The following is a 27486-nucleotide window of genomic DNA, read 5'->3' as shown; positions in this document are numbered from 1 at the left end:
CAAGATTTTAAAGATAATGGACAATGGCTCTGCCATCACATCAGCCAACTCCCTCAGCACCCTCGGATGCATTGCATCTGGCCCCATGGACTTATGCATGTCCAGCTTTTCTAAATAGTCCTTAACCTGCTCTTTCACCACTGAGGGCTGCTCACCTCGTCCCCATACTGTGCTGCCCAATGCAGCAGTCTGGGAGCTGACTATGTCTGTGAAGACCGAGGCAAAAAAAGCATTGAGTACTTCAGCTTTTTCCACATAATCTGTCACTAGGTTGCCTCACCCATTCAGTAAGGGTCCCACACTTTCCCTGACCACCTTCTTGTTGCTAACATACCTGTAGAAACCCTTCACATCCTTTGCTAGCTGCAACTCCAGTTGTGCTTTGGCCTTCCTGATTATACCCCTGCATGATTGAGCAATATCTTTATACTCCTCCATAGTAGTCGGTCCAAGTTTCCAATTCTTGTAAGCTTCCTTTTTGTGTTTAAGCTCACCGAAGATTTCTCTGTTAAGCCTGCCATATTTGCTATTCTTTCTGCACATCGGGATGGTTTGTTCCTGTGCCCTCAATAAGGCTTCTTTAAAATACAGTCAGCTCTCCTGGACTCCTTCCCCCCTCATATTTGCCTCCTAGGGGATGCTGCCCATCAGTTTCCTGAGGGAGTCAAAGTCTGCTTTTCTGAAATCCAGGGTCCGTATTCTGCTGCTCTCTTTTCTTCCTTTTGTCAGGATTCTGAACTCTACCATCTCATGGTCACTGCTGCCCAGGTTGCCACCCACTTGTACTTCCCCTATCAATTCTTCCCTGTTTGTGAGCATCAAGTCAAAAGGAGCATGGCTCCTAGTTGGTTTCTCCAGCACTTACAGTAGGAAGTTGTCCCCAACACTCTCCAAAAACTTCCTGGATTGTCTGTGCACTGCTTTATTGCTCTCCCAGCAGAGGAATTATTGAAGTCCCCCATGAGAACCAGGGCCTGTGATCTGGAACTTCTGTTAAGTGTTCAAAGAAAGCCTTGTCTACCTCATCCTCCCGGTCTGGGGGTCTATAGCAGATGCCCACCACGACATCACCCTTGTTGTTCTTGCCTCTAAGCTTAACCCAAAGACTCTCAGGCTTTTCTCCAGTTTCATACTGCAGCTCTGAGCAACCATACTACTGTCTTACATACAGTGCAACTCCTCCATCTTTTCTCCCCCTCCCATCCTTCCTGAACAGTTTATACCCATCCATGACAGTGCTCCAGTCATGTGAGTTACCCCACCAAGTCTCTGTTATTCCAATCACATCATAATTCCTTGACTGTGCCAGAACTTCCAATGCTTGTTTCCCAGGCTTCCTGCGTTCATGTACAAGCACCTAAGATAACTAGCTGATTGCCCTGCTTTCTCAGTATGAATCAGGAGGCCTCCCCTGTTGTACCCTCCTCCTTGTGTTTCCTCCCAGTATCCCATTTCCCCACTTACCTCAGGGCTTAGGTCTCCATCTCCCAGCAAACCTAGTTTAAAACCCTTCTCACTAGGTTAGCAAGCCTGCCTCTGAAGATGCTCTTCTCTCTCTTCATTACTTGGATCCCATCTCTTCTTAGCAATCCTTCCTGGAGCAACATCCTTTGGGCGAAGAATCTAAAGCCCTCTCTCCGACACAATCTGTGTAACCACGCATTTTCTTCTATAGTTCGATGATCCATACCTGGGCCTTTTCCTTCAACAGGGAGGATGGACGAGAACATGACTGGCACCTCAAACTCCTTTATACTTCTATCCAGAGCCACATAGTCTGCAGTGACCCACATAGCAGTACCCATTCTTGGCAGTATCATTAGTGCCCACGTGGAGAAGCAGGAAGGGGTGGGGTAGCAGTCCGAGGGCTTGATCAGTCTTTGCAGACAGTCCGTCACGTCCTGAATTCTAGCTCCAGGCAAGCAGCATGCTTCTCAAGTTTCCTAACGCTGATGGATGACTCAGTCTCCCTAGGATGGAGTCCCTGACCACCACCACCCATCTCCTTTTTTTGGGAGTGGTGGTTGTGGAACCCCCATCCCTAGGACAATGCATCCCATGCCTTCTGATCGATGGGATCTCCTTCTGATCCCTTCCCTCAGATGACTCTTTCAAACCATTCTCCACCGTAGTACCTGTGCAGAGAGCCTGAAAACGGTTTCTTACCTCTATTTGCATGGGAGGTACATGGGTTCTCCTCTTTCTTCTTCTGGAGGTCATATGCTGCCAATTTTCTTCCCTGTTCTGCCCTCTCTGATTCTTCAGCATGCTGTGCCTGCAGTGCCAAACACTGACTTCTATCCAGAAAGTCTTTATTTTCTTTGATGCAACGCAGGGTTGCTACTTGGGTCTCCAGTCCTTTAACCTTCTCTTCCAGTATGGAGACCAGCTTGCACTTCGTATGGATGAAGTCACTTCTGTCCTCTGGGAGAAAGACAAATATGGCACATCCTATGCAGGTCACAAGAGCTGATCACTCACTTTCCAAGAGACACTTCAGATGTTGTATTTACTGCTCACAGAAGCCTGAAAGGCAAAAACTCTGTGGGACCTCCCCCCAGGGGACCTCCCTCTGTTGGCTTCTCCTCTGTTCGCAGCTCTGTAAAATGGAGAGGGACATAACATTTCCCTACTTCACATGAGTGTTGGGAGGAAAAATAGATCAGAGATTGTGAGATGCTCAGATACTATGGTAATGGGAGCCATATAACTACTGCATATAGATAGGGCTTTAGCTCTATTCATGTCCAGCATTTGTTATATAAAAATTGGAACTGCAGCCTCTGAAGAGAGAGCCTCCATATAGTCCTCATAAACCGGTTTGTATTTCCTACCTACCTTTGTGTACTTTCAGTGGCTGACAGTGTAGAATGTAGCTAAAGTGACAACAGAATCATTTGAAAACATGATAAACAAAATATATAATGTGAATACAACAAATTCCTGAAGATGCACGTCTTTCTGAACTGCAAGGTGTTTCCTGGCTCACCTTGCTGATGCCTAAAATTCAAGGGCTGAATTAACTGAAAGGAAATTTTAAGTTGAACATTGGGGGTGGCGAAGGGATGAGACTTTCAATGATAAGATTTATTTGATAATCGAGTAACTTCCCAAGGAAGTGATGAAAGCCCTTAAACTTTAATCTCTGCAGTTTCTGCTTGGTTGTTGAGTTGAGTTTTTATTGTTGTGAATGTGTTTTGTTAGTCTTCTGATAAAACCTCTCTCATTTAGACTGAGACATGGAAGCAGAACTATGTCTTGCGGGGGACAAATGCTTGGTCTGTCGGTTTAACATTAATTCAGAATTTCACCTTGATGTTAAAGGTGCCGAGGCAGCTTAGTGTCTCAGCCTGTGAGCTAGATCCTTGTCCCTCCTGGTTGGGGAAGGCCAATGGGGAAGTACAGCATCCATTGTCCGTCAACATAGTCAGGTGTCCCTACGGGGATGTGGGTACGGGCCAGGTTCCAGCAGCTCTTAAAGAAGCTGTTGTGAGGCACATAACCAAGGCAGCCAAATTAGGTTTTTGATGGAAAGTCACAGACCAATATAACTATGGAGTGACTACAGTTATTACACAATCTCTATGTGTATTCCATCCATCGCCCGCACAATTGCTGCTCAATGTATTTTGAGTTTTCATCATTCTTCATCTTTATTCCCAAAGGAAAGTTAATTCTCTCATAACTACTTGAAAGCTTTTTTTACGACACAGTTTGTAGGTCTTCTCTTTAGCTCTGCTCTTGTTTCTCAGTCTTTCTCCAGAGTTCTTGAGAGGGATTCTTTCCTTGTTAGAAGACTCCACTGTAACCTAATAAATATAGGTTTTGGTTGTGGCAATTCTACCTAACTTATAGTTTCTTTTTTAAAGTTTTTGTGATGCGTTCAGTATTCCATCACAGCTGCAGTAGTGACATCCGCAGAGTAAAGAGCATATGACAAGCTGAAACACTGCCTGCCACTATGTGAGCGTCAAGGCTCGGTTCCCAAGCAGCAATTTCTATATTTCTTCCTCTCAAAGTCTCAAGAGCTGCCCTGAATATATAGTACTGGCAGTGAATCAGGACAACTCTGGGTGACATAAATGATTGTGTCAATATTTTCTGCAGAATTTTACAACAAAGTATTTTCTGCAGTACTCCATTTACCCTACTGAAGTCTTTTGCTTCAGTATTTCTACTACTTCCTAACTTCTTCCACAAAACTTTTAAAACTTACTTTTAACTAGAAATAATTGTGAACTTTTGTATGAGGCATTTTAAGCTTTTGGGTAGTTTTATCTCAGCAGTATATTAAAGAGCAGCTAGAGAGAGAGAAAAATAGCACCTTAACATTCATAGTTATTCTCCCTCAGTGACTTCCATGTCAAATTTATACTCTGTTTGTCAGGACAGGCAATTTTATATCAGTAGTGCTACTGTAGTTGAACCTGGCATCTGAAAATTAAGTTGTGTTATTCCTTCTTTGTCTTTGCTCTAACCATCCCCAGTAATAAAGCTTTGGAAATAGGAACTGAGCTATCAGTTTTACTGATGCATGAAAGAGAATGGGATGCTATACATCTTACTCCATATATATACTTTTTTAGAGCTGACACTAGTAGGATTTTGTTTTTTTTGACAGTAACTAGGCAGCTATGACTCAAAAGCTATGTCTACACTTTGCGCTAGAGATCTAATTTCCAGATCAAGGAGACGTACCTATATCCATAGAGGGTAGCTCTGGCAGTAGGAGGGATTAGCCACCCTGAGTACAGTCCTGTCAAGATAGCAGGCATGTAGTCAGGGCAGTTAGCCACTCACCACCATAGCTACACTTCTATTTTTAGTGTGCTAGTTCAATCAGAGCTAGCTCAGGTTTGTCTCCACAAGCTGGAATTTAGCCTCCGGCCTGAAGTGTAGACATACCGAAAGGTACGGTCACATATCTAGGAAGAAAGAATGTCATTCACATTTACCAAATAGACACTGTATGCTGTAATTCAGCGACACTGAAAATGACTTGGGGTCACGGTAGAAAACGAGTTAAGTGTGAGTTCCCAATGTGATGCTAGCGCTACAGGGGTAAACACAATTCTCAGACACATAAGCAAGGGAATATCAAATGGGTGTAGGGAAATGATACTACCTCTGCATATGGCATTTGTGAGACTTTTAGTAGAATAGTGTGTTCAGTTCTACCGTCCACACTTCAAAAAGGATGCTGACAAACTGGAAAAGGTTCAGAAAAGAATTAAAAGAATGATCAGAGGTCTGGAAAACCTGCCTTTATGGTGAGAGACTTCAAAAAGTCGATATATTTAGTTTACCCAAGAGAAGGTTAAAGACAACTTGATAAAGGTGTACATGGGGAAGAGATTTCTGATAGTAGACGGTTCCTTAATCTACTTGAAAAGGCATAATGAGATCCAATGACTGGAAGCTGAAGCGATAAATTCAGATTAGAAATAAGGTGCACGTTTTTAGCAGTGAGAGCAATTAACTATTGAAACAATTTGCTTTGGGATGTGGTGAATTCTCTGTCACTTGAAGTTTTTAAATCAAGGCTGGATGCCTTCCTTTAAGATATGCTGTAGCTTAAACAGTCAGTGTGGGCTTGGTGCAGATATTACTGAGTGAGGTTCTTTGCCCTGTGTTTAGCAGATCAGACTAGATTAGCATACTTGTCCCTTCTAGCTTTAAAAGCCACGAATCTATGAACATGGATATTTGTGAGGGTGGAGAGCTGTTTCTTTTTTGTGTAAAGCCATATTTCAGTGTCCTCAGGTGTTACCTAGTTTAAAGAAAGAAATGCAGTGTCATCTCAGGTCATCCAACATTCCTCCCCATCCAGATCCGTGCATAAAGGGAACTTTCTGCGCATGGATCTTACCCTCCTGTGCAGAAGATGGTAGGGATGTCAGCCATCTTTCTGGCACAAGTTCTCTCTCAGGCATCCTGGATATTATGGATGGTGCTCCTTGGATCTGAGGTCTCTGCAGGTGAAGGGGGCAGAGTCTGGGTGGAAGGGAGGAGAGGGTAAGCAAGGCTTGGAGATACACGTTGTCCCTTGGTAACTCAGGATCCATCTGATAAGCAAGAGAGAATATATGACACTTGTACTGGGCACCTCTGAAAATCAGGCCCAAGTTTGTCTCAAGATGGACACCCAAGAACTCAGCTGCCCACAATCAGTGGCCGCTTTTTGGAAAATGTTGCTGTACACGAAAAATAGAAATACTGTAATAAAAATACATACTTTAAAATATAAGTGTATTAAAATAATACTGTATCAATCACAATAGAAAAAGGGTCACACTAATGTACATAGTTATTCTGAATTATTTTAATTTCAGATTGCAGGTAGAAATATGGACTGATATTTATCCTTAAATTTGATAGTTACATTATTCATGACTAGAGATATTATAAGGAATACACACATTATATTTATATACTTTATTGTAGGATATGATTGAGGTTTTTAATTATAAACCTTCAACATTCTGATTTTTATACGTTATTAGCTTTTCTCCTATTTTAAGAAATTTTACTTTCCATTTGTATGGAAAAGTAAAATTCTTCAGCTAATGATAGTTTATAGCTAATTCTTTATAAAAATCAAATGGCTATCCAGCTTTACTCTGAACTTGCAAATGTGTTTATGTAATAGTGCGTTGCAAAAAGTATCATACAGGAAAAAAGTGTTAATATTTAACATTATGCTTTCAGTCTTGTCAAAAGTTTATTTTAAAGGATAAGTAATTGTCACACTCAACATCCAAGCATTAAAATATTTTAACAAATAAGGTCCCTTGATATTCTTAGCTAACAGTGCACTTCAAGGTAATTAATCCAATATGTATCAGTTTTGCATATTTCTGTGTTAAATTGTGAAAACTGTAGGTACAAATATTAATATTGCTTCAATAACAGCCCATGAGAACACAGCCTGGGGGTAAAATTAAATCCCTTTTACCACAGAGCATGATATGAAATGAAGGACAAATGGAAGAGGAATGGCAATTTAAGTATACTACAAAAATCTTCATTTAAGAAAACTCAATCTGTGTTGGACCCAACTGTCCTGGCAGAATAAGTCTCTGTATTAAAATAACATTGGTTTTTGGAGGCTGTTGAGGATGGAGGTAATGGCACTCGATATCACTAACATAGGTGCTATCAGAATGTTTAAACTGATCAACAGCCAACATTTAAAAATTGTCTGAAGTTAACATTGCATATTGTGATGGGGCACTCTACTCAACGCTGGAGGGTGCCGTCTCCTGGCAGTACTGGGGATTAGCTCTGCTGGCCAACACCCCTTCCTGCAGTTACCCTCTGCCATATTCTGTCTTTCGCCATCTGTGGCTCCTCTGTCACTCCAGGAGCCACTGCCTCCTCTTCACAATTCAGCCCCCCAGCCAGGTCACTCAGCCTGTTCCTCCCTTCCAGGGTATCAACGTTTTCCAGCATCAGTTGTCTCAGGCAGTCCACTCTCCACTGCTTGGTCTATGCCAATTCCCCAGTGGCTGGTAGGGGAACCCAGTCCTGCCCTCTACTCCAGGTTCCAACTTAGAGGTCCTCTCATCAGCAGCCAAGGTCTGCACTATCCTATTCCTTGCTCCTTTCCGTTTGTCTGGGTTTGCCAGCCTAAACTCCCTCCTCCCAGGGAGTAACTGTAGACTACCCTCTGTCATCCTAAACACACCTTCCTTCTCCCACACAGTGACTGCAGACTGCTTCCCTGAAACCCCCTTCTGTTGCCAGCTTCCTGGCTTTATATACCAGGCCCAGCTCCTCCCCCAAGCTGGACTTCATTAGCCTGTCTGGCTTTCCTCCAGGTGCAATCTATAGGGTAATTGGTCTAATTTACCCCTTCAGGACTTGTGTGGTGTGGACGCCTCATCCCACATGTGGCGTTTGGGGGGGAAAGAAATTAAGTAATAACTAATTTATTACTGCAGCAGCATTAAGTAAAAAGAAAAAAAAATATGTTGGGAGATGAGGTGACTCCAGGGATTCATCATGGGATTTAGAACCTTCCAACTGAAGGTCAGCAGTTCAAATCCCACCTGGAATGGCAGTAGATAGAAGTGATCACTATTTGATAATTCTTTAATGGCCTAGGAAAATAAGTTGTCCACATCACCCAAACCTTCACACTTGGCACTAATTGACACCTTTGGTTGGTCTGTCTGTCTAGATTCTTACCTTGATGTCTTTACCACAGTATTTAAGCAGAGATGCCCAAAACTGAATAAACATGGAGAGTGAACCATCATCTCATATCTAAAGGGGATCTTTCCAAGTCAGGGTTGCTGAAGTATGTTGATGGGATAGTGTGGGAAAACCTGTCTGTGTTACTTGCTAGTGCTGCCCCTAATATGCCTCTCGAGGCAGAGGCCTTTAGTTCCCAGGGCTGTGGATAGACACTAAAAATAATGTACCTAGTTCTCTGGTGGTGTAAATCGGTGCAGCTCCCTTATCTTCAATTTACAACAGCAGGGAATTTAGATCTACATTTTTTAGCACTTTTATATTCATTCTGCATTTTCAAACATACATTTTTCTTCAAAGTATCCCTTTATGTTAAGAAATTATTATCCCACTTTTACAGAAGGGGCAATGGAGGCAGCATAGTTAACAATCTCACCCAAGGCCCCCCAGATGAGAAACACCTGGTTGCCAAGCCTGTGTTCAATCCACTAGACATTTCACAAGTACTGTAGTCATTTATAGAAATATTATATAAAGAAAACTACTGGGGAAGAAAGAATATTCACCTTTTATGGATTTCCAGCTGAAAATTTAATTATGTTGAGATCCTAAAAGTGTGGTTTAGTAAGTAGATAAAAATGTAATTGAGACTGTCTTGTATTTTTCCCTAAATAGAAAATGGCAGCATTTCATGGGCTTTCACTTTGATTTATAAAACAAAAATTCCAAATGCTTCCTAAACTTTGTTGTTTTGAACTGAATTTTAAGACACATAATTCTGCACCACAATAAAGACTACTGTAAGTAGAACTGGGAGCCTGTGATCGCTTCAGTACTGGATTACACAGTAAAAATATTCCAGAGAGACAGCTGCAATTGTACCTTAAGTGCCTGATCTCATAGGGAGGCACTTGGCACCTAGGGCAGAATTGGTCCCTAATTTCTGTACTACTTAACAGCTTTCTTTCACTAACAACAACATTTAGTGTGGAACTAAAAAAAAATGTGGATTATTAATTCTGAAATCAATGTCCTCATTACAAAGGGGCTCCCATTTAAAATATTTTATCATATAAGATAACTTTGACACATATTGGCCTCTATTCAGTTACTCAAAACCATATATCATAGGATAACTGGACTTTTATTGAAAGTGGAATACCACTAATGGCAACTGTGAAATCTTTAGTACAAGACTGCACAGGGGCTAAGTTATTTAGTAATTGCTAAGCTTTCTGACAAACTGCTTTGCCTTTAGTATTACTATGTAGGTCCTGATTCTACTGGAAACAGAAAATGTAAGCTTGATTCTTATGCTTCTGAAATGGCCAGTGATTTTCTGTTACTGGTCATGTCTGACTTAGAAATAGATGAAATTGGGATGCTTCCATTATTATTATTTTCATTCTAGTACTGCCCACAATGTGCTAGGCACCTGCAAAAACAGATGTGAAGACACAGTCCCTGCTGTGAAGAGCTTACAGTGTAAGGAGAGAAGCAACATATAAAGCAGTGGTCCCTTGGCCCACGTGCTTTCTGCAGCCCTCATTGGCCTGGAGTGGTGAACCGCGGCCAGTGGGAGCCGCGATCGGCCGAACCTGCGGACACGACAGGTAAACAAACTGGCCCAGCGCTCCGGAGCTTTCCCTGAACAAGCGGTGGACCAGAGTTGAGAACCACTGATATAAAGGAACAAGGGGTGGGGGGAAGTCAATATAACTAATGTTAAAAAATAATACATATCAGTGATCCCCAATAGCCAGCAGTAACCAAGAAAGCTGATCTTAGCCAGCAGCTTTTTGAGAGGACCTTAGTAGGTTATGTGGGGGTGTGACAGGGTGCTGAGTGAGAAGCACTTAATCAGCCTCTGCCACTCCAGCCCCAATCTAGGGGAATGGATTGGGGCTGGTTGGATAGCCCCGTGTCTGCCTGGTAACAGGCAGCACGTGCCAGCCTTATTAGCCAGGGCTATAAAAGCTGAGAGGAAGCTAGGGGAAAGGGGAGCAGGGGTTGATAAAGGCTAGGCACAGAGGGAGGTGGGAGCCGGGAGCCTTCTGGTCTGTTGCTGGCCAGGCCTGCACTTGGCACAGTTGGCTGCAAAACCTGTACATAGGTGGAAAGTGGTGGTGGGAAAACAACTGTAAATAAAGAACACTGGTGTTGCATCAAGCTGAAGCATTCCTGACTGATTGGAGAAGGCAACAGGGGCCAAAACCAGAGCAGCCCAGCATGCGCCTCCCTACAGGGAGAAAGCAAGGTGAGAAAAAGAGGTTGTAGTCAAAGAGGAGATGATGAGGCCTGGATGAGAACTTTAGCAACATGGATAATGAGATCGTCACTGTAATGGATATGTAAAAGATCTGCCATAGGAATTATTTTGAGGAAGTTTATGACCTGTGGTATATGGAAGGACAGACAAGATTATCACAATGGTCCCTTCTGGCCTTAGAGTCTATTAATCTATGAAAAACATGATAAGAATTTGGTTACAGCAGCGATTTGTGGAGCAAGAGAGGACAAAGTGAGATGGCTCCCAGTTAGGAAGGATGCTGGTGTTGTCAGTAGTGTCAGGGAATGGGGGAAATGGCAGGGCTTGGGAGGAAACACAAGGAGCTTCATCTGTAAAGTGTTTCAGAGTAACAGCCATGTTAGTCTGTATTCGCAAAAAGAAAAGCAGTACTTGTGGCACCTTAGAGTCTAACCAATTTATTTGAGCATAAGCTTTCGTGAGCTACAGCTCACTTCGTCGGATGCATACTGTGGAAAATACGGAAGATGTTTGTTTTTATACACAAAAATTATGAAAAAATGGGTGTTTATCATTTTCTTATCAGTTTCTTTTGGTAACTCTCAGTGGGATCAGAGGGTAATGGCTTGTAGAAAGTGGTCTTGTTCATATTCCGGCCTATTCATGATGACAACAGCACCTCCTTTGTCAGCCTTTTTGATTATGATGTCACAGTTGTTTCTGAGGCTGTGGGTGGCATTGTGTTCTACACGGCTGAGGTTGTGGGGCAAGTGATGCTGCTTTTCCACAATTTCAGCCCGTGCATGTCGGCGAAAGCACTCTATGTAGAAGTCCAGTCTGCTGTCTTGACCTTCAGGAGGAGTCCACCTAGAATCCTTCTTTTTGTAGTGTTGGTAGGGAGGTCTCTGTGGATTAGTATGTTGTTCAGAGGTGTGTTGGAAATATTCCTTGAGTCGGAGACATTGAAAATAGGATTCTAGGTCACCACAGAACTGTATCATGTTCGTGGGGGTGGAGGGGCAGAAGGAGAGGCCCCAAGACAGGAAATCTGCTTCTGCTGGGCTAAGAGTGTAGTTGGATAGGTTAAGAACAGCATTTGCTCAAGAAACTCCCTAAAAAAGCACAAGATCAAATCCGCACAGACACACCCCTGGAACCCCGACCTGGGATATTCTATCTACTACCCAAAATCCATAAACCTGGAAATTCTGGGCGCCCCATCATCTCAGGCATTGGCACCCTGACAGCAGGATTGTCTGGCTATGTAGACTCCCTCCTCAGGCCCTACGCTACCAGCACTCCCAGCTACCTTCGAGACACCACTGACTTCCTGAGGAAACTACAATCCATTGGTGATCTTCCTGATAACACCATCCTGGCCACTATGGATGTAGAAGCCCTCTACACCAACATTCCACACAAAGATGGACTACAAGCCGTCAGGAACAGTATCCCCCATAATGTCACGGCTAACCTGGTGGCTGAACTTTGTGACTTTGTCCTTACCCATAACTATTTCACATTTGGGGACAATGTATACCTTCAAATCAGCGGCACTGCTATGGGTACCCGGATGGCCCCACAGTATGCCAACATTTTTAGGGCTGACTTAGAACAACGCTTCCTCAGCTCTCGTCCCCTAACGCCCTTACTCTACTTGCGCTATATTGATGACATCTTCATCATCTGGACCCATGGAAAAGAAGCTCTTGAGGAATTCCACCATGATTTCAACAATTTCCATCCCACCATCAACCTCAGCCTGGTCCAGTCCACACAAGAGATCCTGGACACTACAGTGCTAATAAACGATGGTCACATAAACACCACCCTATAACGGAAACTTACTGACCGCTATTCCTACCTACATGCCTCCAGCTTTCACCCTGACCACACCACACGATCCATTGTCTATAGCCAAGCTCTGCGATACAACCGCATTTGCTCCAACCCCTCAGACAGAGACAAACACCTACAAGATCTGTATCAAGCATTCTTACAACTACAGTACCCACCTGCGGAAGTGAAGAAACAGATTGACAGAGCCAGAAGAGTTCCCAGAAGTCACCTACTACAGGACAAGCCTAACAAAGAAAATAACAGAACGCCACTAGCCGTCACCTTCAGCCCCCAACTAAAACCCCTCCAACGCATTATCAAAGATCTACAACCTATCCTGAAGGATGACCCAATACTCTCACAAATCTTGGGAGACAGGCCAGTCCTTGCCTACAGACAGCCCCCCAACCTGAAGTGAATACTCACCAGCAACCACATAACAGAACCACTAACCGAGGAACCTATCCTTGCAACAAAGCCCGTTGCCAACTGTGCCCACATATCTATTCAGGGGACACCATCACAGGGCCTAATAACATCAGCCACACTATCAGAGGCTCGTTCACCTGCACATCTACCACCATGATATATGCCATCATGTGCCAGCAATGCCCCTCTGCCATGTACATTGGTCAAACTGGACAGTCTCTACGTAAAAGAATAAATGGACACAAATCAGATGTCAAGAATTATAACATTCACAAACCAGTCGGAGAACACTTCAATCTCTCTGGTCACGCGATTACAGACATGAAAGTTGCGATATTACAACAGAAAAACTTCAAATCCAGACTCCAGCGAGAGACTGCTGAATTGGAATTCATTTACAAATTGGATACAATTAACTTAGGTTACCTTGCATAATGACTTAGCCACTCCCAGTCTCTATTCAAGCCTATTTCCCCTTGTTTTTTTCTACCCCCACCCCAGACGTTCTTGTTAAACCCTGGATTTGTGCTGGAAATGGCCCACCTTGTTTATCATACACATTGTAAGGAGAGTGATCACTTCACATAAGCTATTACCAGCAGGAGAGTGGGGTGGGGGGAGAGAAAACCTTTTGTAGTGATAAACACCCATTTTTTCATGATTTGTCTGTATAAAAACAAACATCTTCTGTATTTTCCACAGTATGCATCTGATGAAGTGAGCTGTAGCTCACGAAAGCTCATGCTCAAATAAATTGGTTAGTCTCTAAGGTGCCACAAGTACTGCTTTTCTATCTGTGAAGTGTTAAGTTTAAGTTGACTGAGATATTTAAGAGCTTTATAGATGCAGGGTTGTTAGGGAGGGAGCTCAAAAATGATGAGTTAGACTAGTGAGTTGCCAGCACAAAGCTGTTGGTTCAGTTTCTCAGAACTATTTAACAGAGTTTAATAAGATACTGTATCTCATAATGTTCCAGGTCACTGATACCTGGGTCCAGCTAAGCTGCACCTGGGGAATTGCCACCACCAGCTCATGCTCCCCGATCCATTAGTTTGGTCTTTCATGTAGATTAGAACAGCAGTTCTCAATCGGGGATCCACAAGCCCTTTCGCAGGGTCTGCAGAGCCCCGCAGCTGAAACCCAGTCCACAAGCGGGGCTGAAGGGGGGGAGCCTGCCAAGCTCCCCTCTCCCCCCAGCTGCAGCCAGGAGCGACGTGGGGCTGAAACTTCAAGCGTTGGAAGGGGGGGGTGCCCCCCCAAACTGCAGTGCCTTACCAAGTGGGGTAGTCCTGGGGGCAGCTCCACCCCCACCTCCTCCTCTCCCCGCGCCCCTCAGGCCCCGCCCTCTGGCCAGGTCCTTGGCAGAAAGCCAGAGCCAGGCAGTGTGAGGCTGCTGCTCTTCTGGCTAGTGGTGCCATGGAATGGGAAGCCGTGGCATTCCCCCATCTGCTGTTGGTGCCAAGGGTTGCAGCTGCTCCTCAGCTCCCAGCCCCCACTTTGAGTGTTCACGCAGCCAGTCAGAGCTGCCCGGGCAGCTCTGAGCCCAGCAGAGCCCTCGGGGAGTAGCCACCGGCACACAGCCCCAGACAGGTGGTGGCCTGCTGAGGTGAGTCGGGGATGGAGGTGGCGCTCCCTCCATGGACCCCACTTTGCAGAGCTGGCCAGAGCCCTGCTGACCCTTGCCCCTTGCTATCCACAAAGCATAAACAGTATGGTCAGAGGCATTGCAAGGGATGCTACCTTGTCACGGTGCCTTCTCCCTGGTTTGGAGGGACCATGTCTGTGAATGTAAGATTAGCTTATTCTCCACGGCCATTAAGTCTATTGCCTCTCTTCTTAGACTGCCTATGTGGGTGACGAGTGTGATATAAACATCTGTCCACTAGGAATTAGACTTGCGACCACACACAGTAGCCAAGCATCCATAATCAGCTAGTAGTCACCACAAACCTGGAGCAAATTCACATCAGTGACTTGTGTGACTGGAGGAGAGAAAGGTATCATATATATCCCTAGAGGAAATTTTTTTTTAGAATTTTGGGGATTAACAGAGAAATTATTGACCCAGACACTCAGGTTACTCTTAACTAGAGCTGATCAAAACAGGAATCCTGGTCACCTTTAGTTAAAACCGAAGTGGTAGTTGCGCCTTTTTGCAAATTAGTTCAGGGATAACTGTTGCCTCTACATGGGGGCATTTGCAGAGTCTCCGTGTCAAGACAGGCTGGACAACTGTCCATCTCTGGATCAGGGGCAGGGAACAGGCTCTGGCTGGAGCGGAAGTAGTCTATCACAACTACCAGGCAGCTGGGCGTATCCCCAACAAGGTAGCAACATTGAGCAGACTGGATTGAGGATGCTTTTTTTTGGAGCCTGTATATGTACCTTGGGGGGGGGGGTGTCACATAGTTACACCATTGTTTGTGGATTGGCTGAACCTTTGGGACCCATGGGTAACTGCCTTAAATGACTCATCAGAACACTCCAGCTCAGAACACTCATCACACTCTGCTTGTGCTAATCCTTAAATTGGGAGCATGAGTAATATGTGGCTACTGGCATTTCTGAATGAGAGAAAGTGTCTCACTTCTGTGATATTTCCTTTATGATTAGTTGTTTACTACTAAGATGTTATTCTTCATACTATTCCCAGACAAGGCGGTATTTAAAATGGAGTTAACTGTGTAAACGTCATGCCTTTTGGAAAAATTATCTTTAAAACAGTGTTGATGTCATAGAGTTTAAGACCAGTGGGGACCACCAGACCATCTAGTCTGACCTCCTGTATATCACAGGCCACCCACACCACCCAATCTTTCTGAAACATGAGAGCTCTAGGAAATATTGAGTTAGGCAACTATAAACTTTAAACTATGTTAAGCATATGGAAATAGTGAGGTTTAAAATCCAGCATTTAATGGGAAAATGGTAATAATTTTAAGTAGAAATTCCATCTAGTCTCTGTCTTGTTATCTTTACTTAAGCTTGAAAGGATTAGATTTTTGTCAGTAAGTGTCATTAAAAATCAATTTCACCATATACCAACAGAAAAAATATATTTCTGTCGATGATAATCAAAATTTACAATTAGGCAAAGTAAGAAAAATCTGCTTCAGAACTTAGAGTTTGATCTAAGGATACTTACTTTGTATATTGTAATACATGATGTTGACCATTTGTGTTTTGATGGTGAAAGCTCAACACCTAGTGTCACTAAATAATTATTTTCTGACCCCCTCCATAATTTCCCACAGCAATGAAAATTTAAATTGATTTAAAAATTTAAAATGCTTAAACAAACAAAATATCTGTCAATATTATATTTTAAAAAATCAAATTCTGCCAACCCTATCTTTACTGCATGTCCCTTATCAGCTAACAGCTTCTAATTAGACAAATTTAGATTAATTTTCTCCCAGACCTTCCCATTTGTCACAAATGGTATCAGCTCAGTGTTTTTGAGATTCTCTTTTAATAGGGTTAAGAAGAGGTTTAGTTACAATATTTTATGGGAAAAGTATACTTTCAGGTAGCACCAGACTTCAAATCACTTCATGTTTTGTAAACTTCAACATACAAAATGAGACGCTTTGAAGGTTAGTCAGCTTCTTAGCAGTAATGGTTTTTGATTCTTGTGCAACCGAGTGTGTCATTTCTGTTTCACGAACAGAAATGTCATTTAATCAGGAGCCTGGAAGCTGAGATTTATTACACTGGATATTAAATAGAATAGACAGGGTTTTTTTTATTTTAAGCATTTTTTTCTTTCTGAACATCACCGTATCTGTAGGACTGCAAATTGGTTAAGACAGCTAGGCTGATTGTTTGAAAGCCATTCTGAATGCTTGTGAAATTTAATAAAAGGGGCTATAGGGTGAAGTCATATTATTTGGAGACCAAAGCAGAAAACTGAATTTGAAGGAAAATTTGTTTTAGATACAAATAAAATCAATTAAATTTTAATGTTCTCGATTTACAGTTAGGGCATGTCTTCATTAGACTTTTTTACTTGAGTAAACTGCTAATTAATTCAAGCTAGTTAACACCTTGTAAATCATAGTGTGGACACTCACCAAACATTTGTTCCAGAGGACAAACATTTGTGATTTACCCTAGGCTGACCCCCAGGGTAAATCACAAATGTTTGAAGCCTGTAACAAACAAGTGAAGAATATCCAGGGTGGCCTTTATAAAAGAGTTATTTACCTTGAGTTAATTGGCAATTGATTAACTCAAGGTTAAAAAACAAAACTAAAAACTAAACAGCCACCCTTTATGGGCTGAATTTATCCACGGAAGTCAATGGAATTACATTGTGGATGAATAAACCAGGTTTTAAATATGTCTAGACAAGGTCTTTCTCTAGTAGTAGCTTATTACATTACTCTGCACAAGGTAAGGCAATGGAGAAATGAGCTCATGTATGTTTTGACAAGTATGTTGTGTTATGATGATCTAGTGATATATGTAATGCTGTCCACTAGCAACATATTGTTATCAGCTGCATGAAACCTTGCTATGGGTTGAATTAAAAACTTGTTCAAACTGATGTGTGAATGAGTCCTCCATTTAAGATAGTTGTAAGAGACCATTAAAGGGGCACACCTAAACAAATGCTAATTGAGTCTGCCCAGAAACTAGCACCATGCTGGGAGAGGGAAGGGTTCGACTGGGTATTGTTATTAGGTGTGTGTGTGGAAGGATGGGGATGGGGGATTGGAAAAACACATAAAAAGCTCAGAAAAGAACAGAGAGAGAAGGGGAGGCAAGAAAGGGTTAGACAAAGCCCTGGCTGAGATGATTTAGTTGGGGCTGGTTCCGCTTTGAGCAGGGGGTTGGACTAGATGACATCCTGAGGTATCTTCCAATCCTAATCTTCTATGATTTTATGAAAGCCAAGCAGCAGCAAACACAGTGTGACCCTGGAAAAAGTTAGAAAATGAGAATGAGGTTTTGGGCCTTCTGTTGGCAAAAGAGGCTTGGGGACTACTAAGAAACTACTCCTCTTAAGTTCTTGATTCCCTCTGTGTTCAGGGACACTGGACTCTGTACATTCTTTGTAAATAAAACTGCATCAAAGAAATACCTGACTACCACAAATTTCTATTCTCAACTGGAATATCCCCAAGGCCCCGAAATGTGACCAGCCACTTGGGTCAAAAAGGGACAACAATACTAGTCATAAAATTCCTCTTACACCTTAAGATGTTTAAAATTAAATTAATCTTCTCCAAACTTTGCTAAGAACTACTGATAGTAATGGTGTAGAATGCTGCATGCTTTCAAAAGCAAATATGCTGTCTGTTTGAATGGTCACAATCATTATGCAGCATTTCCTGAAACAGTCTGCTAATAGCGGATGTTTTTTCTTTCATCCACCAATGTCTCTTCTGTTCTTGGAACAGTTAGATTGGTTTCATGAAAGGAAGAACATGCCTGACAAATTCACTTCAAGTCTTTCAAGCACATTATCAGGCTGGAGAAGGATGAAAGAAAAGACCTAATTTATCTGGATTTCAGGAAGGCCTTTGATGGAATAGACAGCTGACTGATTTACAAAATGTCATTGCGTTATACACATAAGGAACTATTGTAATAGAGTTAAAAACTGGTCTGGAGATGAGGAATGTAGGGTATTGTGACAGGAAGTTGTTTTGTATGGATTGAGGAGGGTTGCCGCAATGGGGTAGACCACCTTTAGTTTTGTTTTTTTGGGCAGGGTAAAAGGCTATGCACAAAAAAGCATAAAAAGACAACAGTGTAAACTAACCCAAAATAAGCAGAGGCCATATTTTATATTACAGCCAATAGATTAGGAAATAATTTGAGAGAGAGATGATCATGGATACTACTGTCTATATACTATATTTCAATACAGTACTCCAGCGTTTCCCATATTTAAAGCTACTAATATTATAAATGATATATTCTAAAGAGTGTCTGAGAGCAGTGTCACATTTGTACTCCATGTATATGAAGATGTTGTACTAATTAGAGGACTTTGTTGACTCTGGTGGGCCTAAATGTATCAGTTTTTTGTTGGTAATGCATATAACGTTCTGTCCCTGCTCTTTTGGTATTTCTCATAAACTTGTAGATTACTAAAACAAAGAGAATCCTTGGAGTTTTATAAATTGCAGAAACGTGCCTGCTCACGGTGGCCATACTGGCAGAGTGGACAAATTACCCAGGACACAAGACACTCTTTTTCTTCTCTGTTTGTACAACACCTAGCAAAATGGGATCCTGGTCCATTAATAGGACTCCTAGGCACTACGGCACAAATAAATAATGACACACACACTTTATGCATGTATGTTCTTAAACACACAGACACAATTTGTAAGTGGGTTCCTCCATCTGAGGAAGTGGCAAAGAGTCCATCTGAGGAGTTGTTTTAACAATATTTAAGTCCTAGCTATGAAATACAGTAGTATCATGTTTGGTTTGATTTGTGGAAGGGGGAAGGACTTCTGAAATGGGGGTAAAGAAATTTTTAAGTACTTTTTTGAATTGAATCTAGTGATCTGAATTTTCAGATGGCCTCAAGCTGCCTTCAAAAATTGAACCTGCATATTTTGCATACAAAAAAACTGCATTTGGTGTGCCAATATGGAAGTTACTTCGCAAATTTTCTGATTTCTTGTGGAAGATTCCTGTGGGGAAAAATATGGTAATATAATTAAAGACCTTATTTTAATGTGTATACGACAAGGGGACCAACAATTAAGGTTGCACAAGCAATTCTGGTACTTCCTAAGTTATGAGTGATTGAATTTGCAACTATCACATTCTTCTATTGTAGCTTTTGGTATCTAATTTCTTAGGTTTTTTTTAAAAATCAAACTGAAAAAACTACAGATTTCATCCATTGACTCCAAGATGATACATCAGCATGATTAGAACCTTTTAGATTCACAGCACAGACCTCTGCCTCTTAAGATATGAGAGTCACTGACAGCAGTAGTTGAGTGAGTATATTGATCAGCCACTAAAGGGGGATGAGATATAGTTATGAAACCTGCTGGCACAGTCTATTTGCTGACAGCAGAGGCATGCAGAGACTTGGGACTCCTGAGTTCTATTCCAGGTTCTGAGAGGAGTAACCTCTAATGGTTACAGACCAATGTTCCCTCTAATTTTTTCCATCCATGTGCAGAATGAATTTTATTATGTGCACCAATATCAAGGTAATGTATGGATGTGTGCCACCAGTAGAAACAAAAAACCTAGATATAATAGAAATATTTATTTTTAAAAATTTGTCATAGGGATAATTACTCCAGCCAGGACAAGTTAGGCATTTTAGAACTTAAAACTCAAAGAATTAAATTTAAGCATAAGAGAGAAATAAAAATTATGAAATGCATAGACCAGTCATAAAACTAAAATAACACTCTTTGAAAGAATAAAATTACAGAGAATATATGTGCATTGCAGGAAGTATCAAGAAGTAACAACAACAACAACATGCAAGTGTGAGAGAGAGACAGTGTGTTGTGTGTGAGAGGGAGAGAGACAATGTGGTGTGTGAGAGAAAGAGATGTGTTGTCCCTTTAAGTATGCTGCCCTTTTAAGTAGTTTGGAACTCACCAGTTTGAAGCCTGCTTGTTCAGACAAGCAGCAACCGCCAGCAAGCTTCCTCCATCCCACTCCTGAGCCCTGTCATGTCCCCCTCCCCTGCTGTGCAGAGATAGGGTAAAAGGGCAAAGGAGTGGGGGAGAAGGGTACCCTGACGTCAGCATTCCCCTCCCACTCTGCTCTGCACAGCAAGCAGGAGGCTCCCGGGAGCAGCTGGCCAGGATCTCCAGGATCCGCAGGCAGCGATCAATCCAGCAGGGGTCAATTTATCGCGTCTAGTTTAGACACGATAAATCGACCTCCGAGTACTCTCCCATCGACTCCTTTACTCCACCGCCGTGAGAGACACAGGCGGAGTTGACGGGGGAGTGGCAGCCGTTGATTCACTGCAGTGAAGACACCACAGTAAATCGATCTAAGAACTTCTACTTCAGCTATGTTATTTACGTAGCTGATGTTGTGTAACTTAGATTGATTTCCCTCCCCCCAGTGTAGACCAGGGCTCAGTTACCGACCTGTCTGCCCATGGCCTTCCTGCCCCACTTCCACCTTTGGCTCCTCATCCCAGCCACCCATACATGCTCTCTCCTCATCTAGTCAACCCACTGCATTTCAGTCAGGGTGCCATGCCAGCCATCGCAAGGAAAGTCCTGCAGCCCCATACTGAAGCATGCTCAGTGCAGACAGAATGTTTGGAGAATTTAGCTTTCCAACTCTAACAAGTCTCTACTGAACATGTGTCAACTGAAGTTTTCATGGGGGCAGCAAAAGGCACATCCCTGATATCAGGCCACTCTCCCTCCCCTGCCTAATTTCAAGCCTCTGTTCCAAAGCACGGAGGCTCTAGAGCATTTTAACGAAACTGTAAGAATATTTCAATATGGGCAAAACAATACATTTCCCCCTCGACTCATTCTCAGAAACTGCTGAGCACTTTTAGCTGAAATTAAAAAAAAAAAAAAAAAGGCAGCCTGAAACAGACACAAGGCATGGAAAAACTTCACGCCAAGTGATTGAGCAACCTTAACTTTAGGCATAGTTACCCACATTGCCTAAACTAATGACTCCAGGTAACAGCAGAGTCCCTTCTACCACAACTATTAGAGACACCTTGCTCAAAAAGGAAAGATTTGAGACAAGATGGTAATTGGGAAGAGTATCAGTGTCAAGAGAGGGTTTCTTGAGAGGAGTCTGAAAGTGGCACACATAATGGAAGCTTTTACCTTATCTTCCTACTGGAGACGTTGACATTTTGCTTACAAACAATTTTTGCATAATGACTGGAGTAGGTCTGAGCAAATATGGCATGGAGAATTGTTTTGTAGTGTCATAAGGCACTCAGACGTGGAAAAGGAGAGTGCTCTGATGGATGTATGGCTAGATAGCGATTCTGCCTAGCTTTCATATTAAGTGCAGCCTGATTTATAGGAATTCCGTATATGACTGATAGGCATCTGGTATCAGTCAACAATGCTGGCCTGCAAGAAAATAGAATAACATTTCCTGTGTTTCATTTCTCTTTCCCTACTGCCCTTTATAAGGATTCTGTGGTAGAAAGAAAGTTCCTTCATTGTGAAACTGCAGAAAAGCCAAAGCTCAGACTGTCATGTTGCATGGAAACCTATCTAATCCTAAAAATATCTTTATAGAATTGGTGCATGTAGTCCAGTGCTATTTTACACAGATGTTTGTGGTTTCTCTATTAGTGAAACTGAATAGATTACTTATATCATTGTATCATGCTTACGTTCTATCTGCACCAGCAGACAGTTATATATGGAAATTTGGTGCAAATTTAAAAATCTTTGTATGTATGTACATATACAAAGTATGTAGCACATCTGTGGAGGTGACAGCTATGTGACAAATTGGAAAGGTATGTGACAAATTCATTTATCATACATTCTTGATAGCCTGAACTACCTTAGTCCACAAATGCATCCACAGACCCCTAAGCCACTTCAAATGACTGCCATATTATTTTAAAAGGGAACTCCCTGCAGCAATGTTTCCATCTGTAACCCTTACCCATATGTCTGGATGGGCATATATCAGGATGGCCGGGCATAGTGTTTTTGTGAGAGCCCTGGGGATTGTTTGGTTGGAGAAGCTCTCAGTGGAGGTTGGCTGATAGCTTGAGTTGCTATACATTTTTTGTAACTTATGTCAAAAGTGCCTAAAGCTTTGGTCACCTTTTACAATATATTTTACGAATCAAAATAAATGTGTGTTCATGTGTATAACCATTGAACAGTGCAGAGAGAATTCCTAGAGGGACTCTCCATAACCGTGGTTACTGTAGAAGTAGTTGGTTAAAAGTCAGTTGTATACTGTAAAATTTCTTAGAAGTACACTGATTGCATTTACTTAATTATTCTTGGCATTAGTATAAGTAAAAGTTCATCCATAAAATACTCTGACTTTCTCAATTCACTTGAACCTTAGCCTGTTTTGGCATAATGTTCTGAAGCTGGGAGAGATGCTTTGTGATTAGATTCTGTAATCCAAAAGGGATTATACCATTGTCTCATTCAAAGTTTCCTGCTGTTGCAATATATGTTATTTCAGAGGAATGAGAAGTAATTCCCTATCAGACTCTTGTGTAGAGATTGTTGCCAGGGAACATCATCCTGTGTTAGTGAGGCATTCTTTCACTGCTGAAGTTAAGGCATTACATCTATTACGTCAGTTTTCAATATGTTTTTAAACTTTAAACTCAATTCACTTCAGCCAGAAGTTATATTTCCCAGGAGTGAATATTTATCTTTCCAAAACCAATTGTTGGTTAAAATGCTATGGCCATGTTAAAGTTGTGGCACAGACAATTTTTGACATTCTAGAAAGTTAACATCTCCTTCAGAGCTCTTACATCTCTTCTCTAAAATCTTCTTAGTTTGCAGATCACTGATCCAGTGGACAGTAATGAACCTATGCCAATCTAGCTGCAGTATTAGTTCATGAAGTCTGCATACCAGAGACCCTCGACACTTTTTTTGATGGTCATTGTCACCACATGTACTGCATACCCTATCTCTAAATATGTTGGTGGATACCTTTTTCAGTTGAAATGTTTGAAAGCAATTGTCTCCTGCTCAAAGCTGTTACTCAGGCTTTGTGTAGGGTAGATTTCATCTGCAGTGTGTAGCCAACCTAAGATATTCACAGCTATAGTATATTAGAATTAAATACTTTAGTTATAAGGATCAGAAAGAACTGGATAATATTGACAAATATTTACTTATAATAATTTAAGGGTCTTCCTAAATCTCTAAACTCATATGTTATTTATTTTAAAATTTCCATTTGACTAGTGTAATTATGAAACTACATGGTGCTGGAGGTTGGCACAGTGATGGGGGTAGATGGGTGGTGGTGTTTTATATTGTGGTAGCATGCAGGGAGGGGCTCCAATCATAGACCATGGCCTCACTGTGCTTGGCATTGCACAAAAGTGTTATAAAATCACTGTGTCTGCCTGGGGGACCCTACAATCTAAGTACATATTTACTAGTTACACATCCTAAAATAAGGTTAATCATGGTTTTCATGCTTAAGAGTTTAAATTGATCACTAAAGATTACTAGGCATGCAGTGAGGGGCTAAACCTTTCACTTAGCATTAGTTATTAGTCACTAGCAGATATAGGACACCAGACTTGATTAAACCAATGGTCTGAGCCAGTATGGCAAGTACTGTGGTCCTCGATTTATGCGTGTCTTAAACTAAAAAGCAGAACTCTGAAAATCTTTAGACAACATGGGGCATATCTACCCCATGAATGCTTGTACCACAATAGGTAGAAGCACCTTGTATGACTTATCTAGTTTGATATTTTCATATAACTGTCCTTTTCTGATTGCATTTTTAGGTTGTAGTGGTCAGCGGACATCTGGACAGCTGGGATGTTGGGCAGGGAGCCATGGATGACGGTGGTGGAGCATTTATATCATGGGAAGCATTATCTCTTATTAAGGATCTTGGTAAATATTTATTTAAAGAAATGTTCTAATGTGTAAGGTTCTAAGACTCTCAGTGTAATTTTTTTAAACTGAAGATAGTCATCAGCTCTACCATTCTGAGCACAAATAGTCACCATCCAGAAAAATATTCCTAAAGATTTCCCTCTTATGCCACCTTCTTCAGAAGACTGAACAAATTAGTCACCTTCCCAAAATAAAAAAGAGTGCATAAAGAGTGCTTTGAATATTCATAGCCATCACCAAAATATAATGAAAGTTTGTAAATAAATGTATGTTAGAATAAGGACACTCTGTGATATGTATATTGTTGGCTTGACAGCTCAAATAATTAGAATACAATTTTCTAACTGTGTATGCACCATTTAAGTGGGGGGACAGATCCATTCTGAACAGTAAAACCTACAGTCCCACTGCTGGTAAAGTGAAGGAACAACATTCATGGGGTCTGGCTGTGATTGTCCTGGACACTAAGCTTTGGGAAAGATAGTAAAAAAATGAATGAACTATTGACAGTACCCCAGAGAGAAACTCTATAGTGCTTTACAGTGTTGTTGTAGCTGTGTCAGTCCCGGGATATTAGAGAGACAAGGTGAGTGAGGTAATACCTTTTATGGGAACAACTTCTGATGGTCAGAAAGACAAGCTTTTGAGCTACATGGAGCTCTTCCTCAGGTCTGGGAAAGATACTTAGGCACTACAAAGTTTTGTTGACAAAAAAGTCAGCTTTCATCGACAAAACAGTGGAGTTGTACACACTGCAATGTTCCTTCTGCCAACAAAATTCTCCTGCTTTGCTGACAAAATAAAATGATAGGCATAGAGCTTTTTGCAGCAAAGTTGTACCAACAAAGTGTCCGTGTAGACACTCTGCTTGGGGATGTCGCTATAATTGGCCTCCAGGAGGTGGTCCCACAATGCCCATCCTGACCACTCTGGTCAACAGTTTGAACTTGGCTGCCCCACAGTCAGGTATGCAGGCATCAGCGCCCCTGCTCCCGTACCCCACTTAAAGGCCCAGGAATTTTTGAAATTCCACTTCCTGTTTGCTCAGTGTGGACAGCTCACATTGCATCTTCCCTGCTAACCATGGTGGCTCCACACAGCAAGTGCTCTCCCACTTGGAGCACACCTGAGTTGTTGGATCTGCTGGCACTGTGGAGAGAGGAGGCTGTGCAATCCCAGCTCTTCTCCAGCCATAGGAACTTCAATACCTACAGTCAGCTTTCTCTTGCTTGTTGGATACGGGCTAGGAATGGGACACGCATCAGTGCCATGCAAACATATTGGAGCTACCCACAGTGCACTGCTCTCTGTCAGTGCTAGAGTACCAACTGTGGACATGCTCCACCAACAAAAGGAGCATTGTGTGAACATGCACAGGTGTTGTAATTATACCAGTTTTTGATTGTCTGCTTAACTTGCCTTGACAAAACTCTGTAGTGTAGGCAAAGCCTTAGTATCAGCTAAATGCACTATCAAACAGATAGTTTAACATAAGTAGTTTGAACATATTCTAAGGGACCATTCAGGGTGAAGTGTTAACACCTCTGTAGTCATAGGACAAAGAGGGGAGTGAGTGGTTACAGATTGTTGTAATAAGCCATAAATGCAGTCTCTTTATTAAGACCATGATTTGATGCTATCATGGGTATGTTCCAGAGAGAGTTTAATGGACAAGTGGTGGTGGTTAAAATTTTGGTGGAAATCTATGAGGGAGTTGGTCATCTGTCCAGAGGATGAAAATATCATCGACATATCTCAGGTATATCGTTAGTTTTGTGGTGCATTTTTCCAGAAATCCTTCTACAAGGTGGCCCACGAAGCGCCTGGCATATTGGGGAGCCATCCTAGTACAAAAGTGTTTGTTGTTGAATGTAAAATTGTTGAGAGTGAGGATAAAATGGATGAGTTTGGTGATGTGTTTGGGGTGGATTTCTGAGGCTTGTCCATTGTCTTTTAAATATTTGAGGCAGGCAGCGATGCTGTAATTGTGAGGAATGTTGGTGCATAGAGAAGTGACATCCATGGTGGCAAGGATAGGATGGTGTTCTGAGGGAGGTTGTTTATGTTGCAGAATTTGTGGAGGAAGTTGGTTGTGTCCTGGAAGAAGCTAGCCCTTTGTGTGATGACTGGTTGAGGGTGTGTGGTGGGGGTGCTTTACTCATTGCTAGGATGGAGCCTCCTCTTAGCTGTCCTGGGGATTAGCGACGCCCCTTCCTGCGGTTGCACCCCATCTCTCTGCCTCTCTCTCTGTCTGCAGCCCCTCTTTCGCTCCAGGAGCTGCTGCTGCCTCTTCGTGACTTGGCCCTCTGGCCAGGTCACTCAGAGGTTTCCCCTTCTGGGGTATAACAGTCTCTTAAGAACAGATTCAGGCAGTTTTCCTCTGGTGCGGGAACTCAGACCCATCCTCTACTCTGAGTTCCAGCTCAGAGTCCCTCTAATCAGCAGCCAAGGTCTATTCGCTCCTGGACCTTGCCACTTTCCCTGAGCCTTGCCTACATGTCTGGCTTCCTCCCCACTCTGGGTTTACCAGCCTTCCAACTCCTTCCTTCCAGGGAATAACTGTAGGCTACCTGCTTCTGTGTAAGGGACCGGGGTGTAGGTGGTCAGGCCTAGCAGTAACAGCTGGGCGGAGGTCTGCCCCCCAGGGATGGGAGTTTTGGGGCAGGAGTTGGAGGAATTGCAAGGCCAGGTCCCATAAACAAGAGTCAGGGTCAGAGTCAGGATGGGGTCGGAGATCAGAGGCAGTACCATCTTAGAATCGATAGGGAGGAATCAAGGTCAGAGTCAGGCTGAAGTCGGAGAGTGGATATCAGAGACAGTACGGGGCTAGAATTGGAGGCAGGAGTCTGGATTGAAGTCAGGCTGAAGGGAGAGACTGGAGACCAGGCAAAGTCTGGCATTGCAGCAAGCCAAGGTCTGTATGGCTGCCCACACAACTTCCTGGAGTAACCCCTGTGGTTAAGTAGGGACACTTGACCAGTCAGAGGGCCGCAGGGTACTGACACTCTGGGTCTTGTGGGTGGTACTTCCTGCAGTGCCTACTTTCCACAGTGCTCCCTGGCTGTCCTTCTGCATGGCCTTCCAGTGGCACTGCATGAATATCAGACATCCCAGGCTCTGCAGATCTGGGTTGTAGTTCCTGGGTTCTTACACTCTGTAGCTTCCAAACACACACTCCTTTCCCCCAGGGAGTGACTGGAGCCTACTTCT

The 27486-nt window shown here is 42.5% G+C and overlaps 1 protein-coding gene across 3 annotated transcripts in view; it reads left to right on the top strand.

The window, feature by feature from the left end:
* The window catches only part of CPQ (carboxypeptidase Q), a 270868-nt gene that overhangs the window by 152085 nt on the left and 91297 nt on the right, over positions 1–27486 (top strand). For all 3 annotated transcript variants that reach the window (XM_084619637.1, XM_084619636.1, XM_084619638.1), the window contains exon 5: positions 24162–24273. In XM_084619637.1, coding sequence (XP_084475763.1) covers positions 24162–24273 — 112 coding nt within the window. The remainder of the gene's footprint in view (positions 1–24161; positions 24274–27486) is intronic.

This window comes from Lepidochelys olivacea (assembly GCF_965140295.1).
Source record: "Lepidochelys olivacea isolate rLepOli2 genome assembly, chromosome: 2".
Lineage (NCBI taxonomy): Eukaryota > Metazoa > Chordata > Testudines > Cheloniidae > Lepidochelys > Lepidochelys olivacea.
Note: the sequence above shows the minus strand (reverse complement) of the source record. Positions and strands in the feature narration are given on the sequence as shown.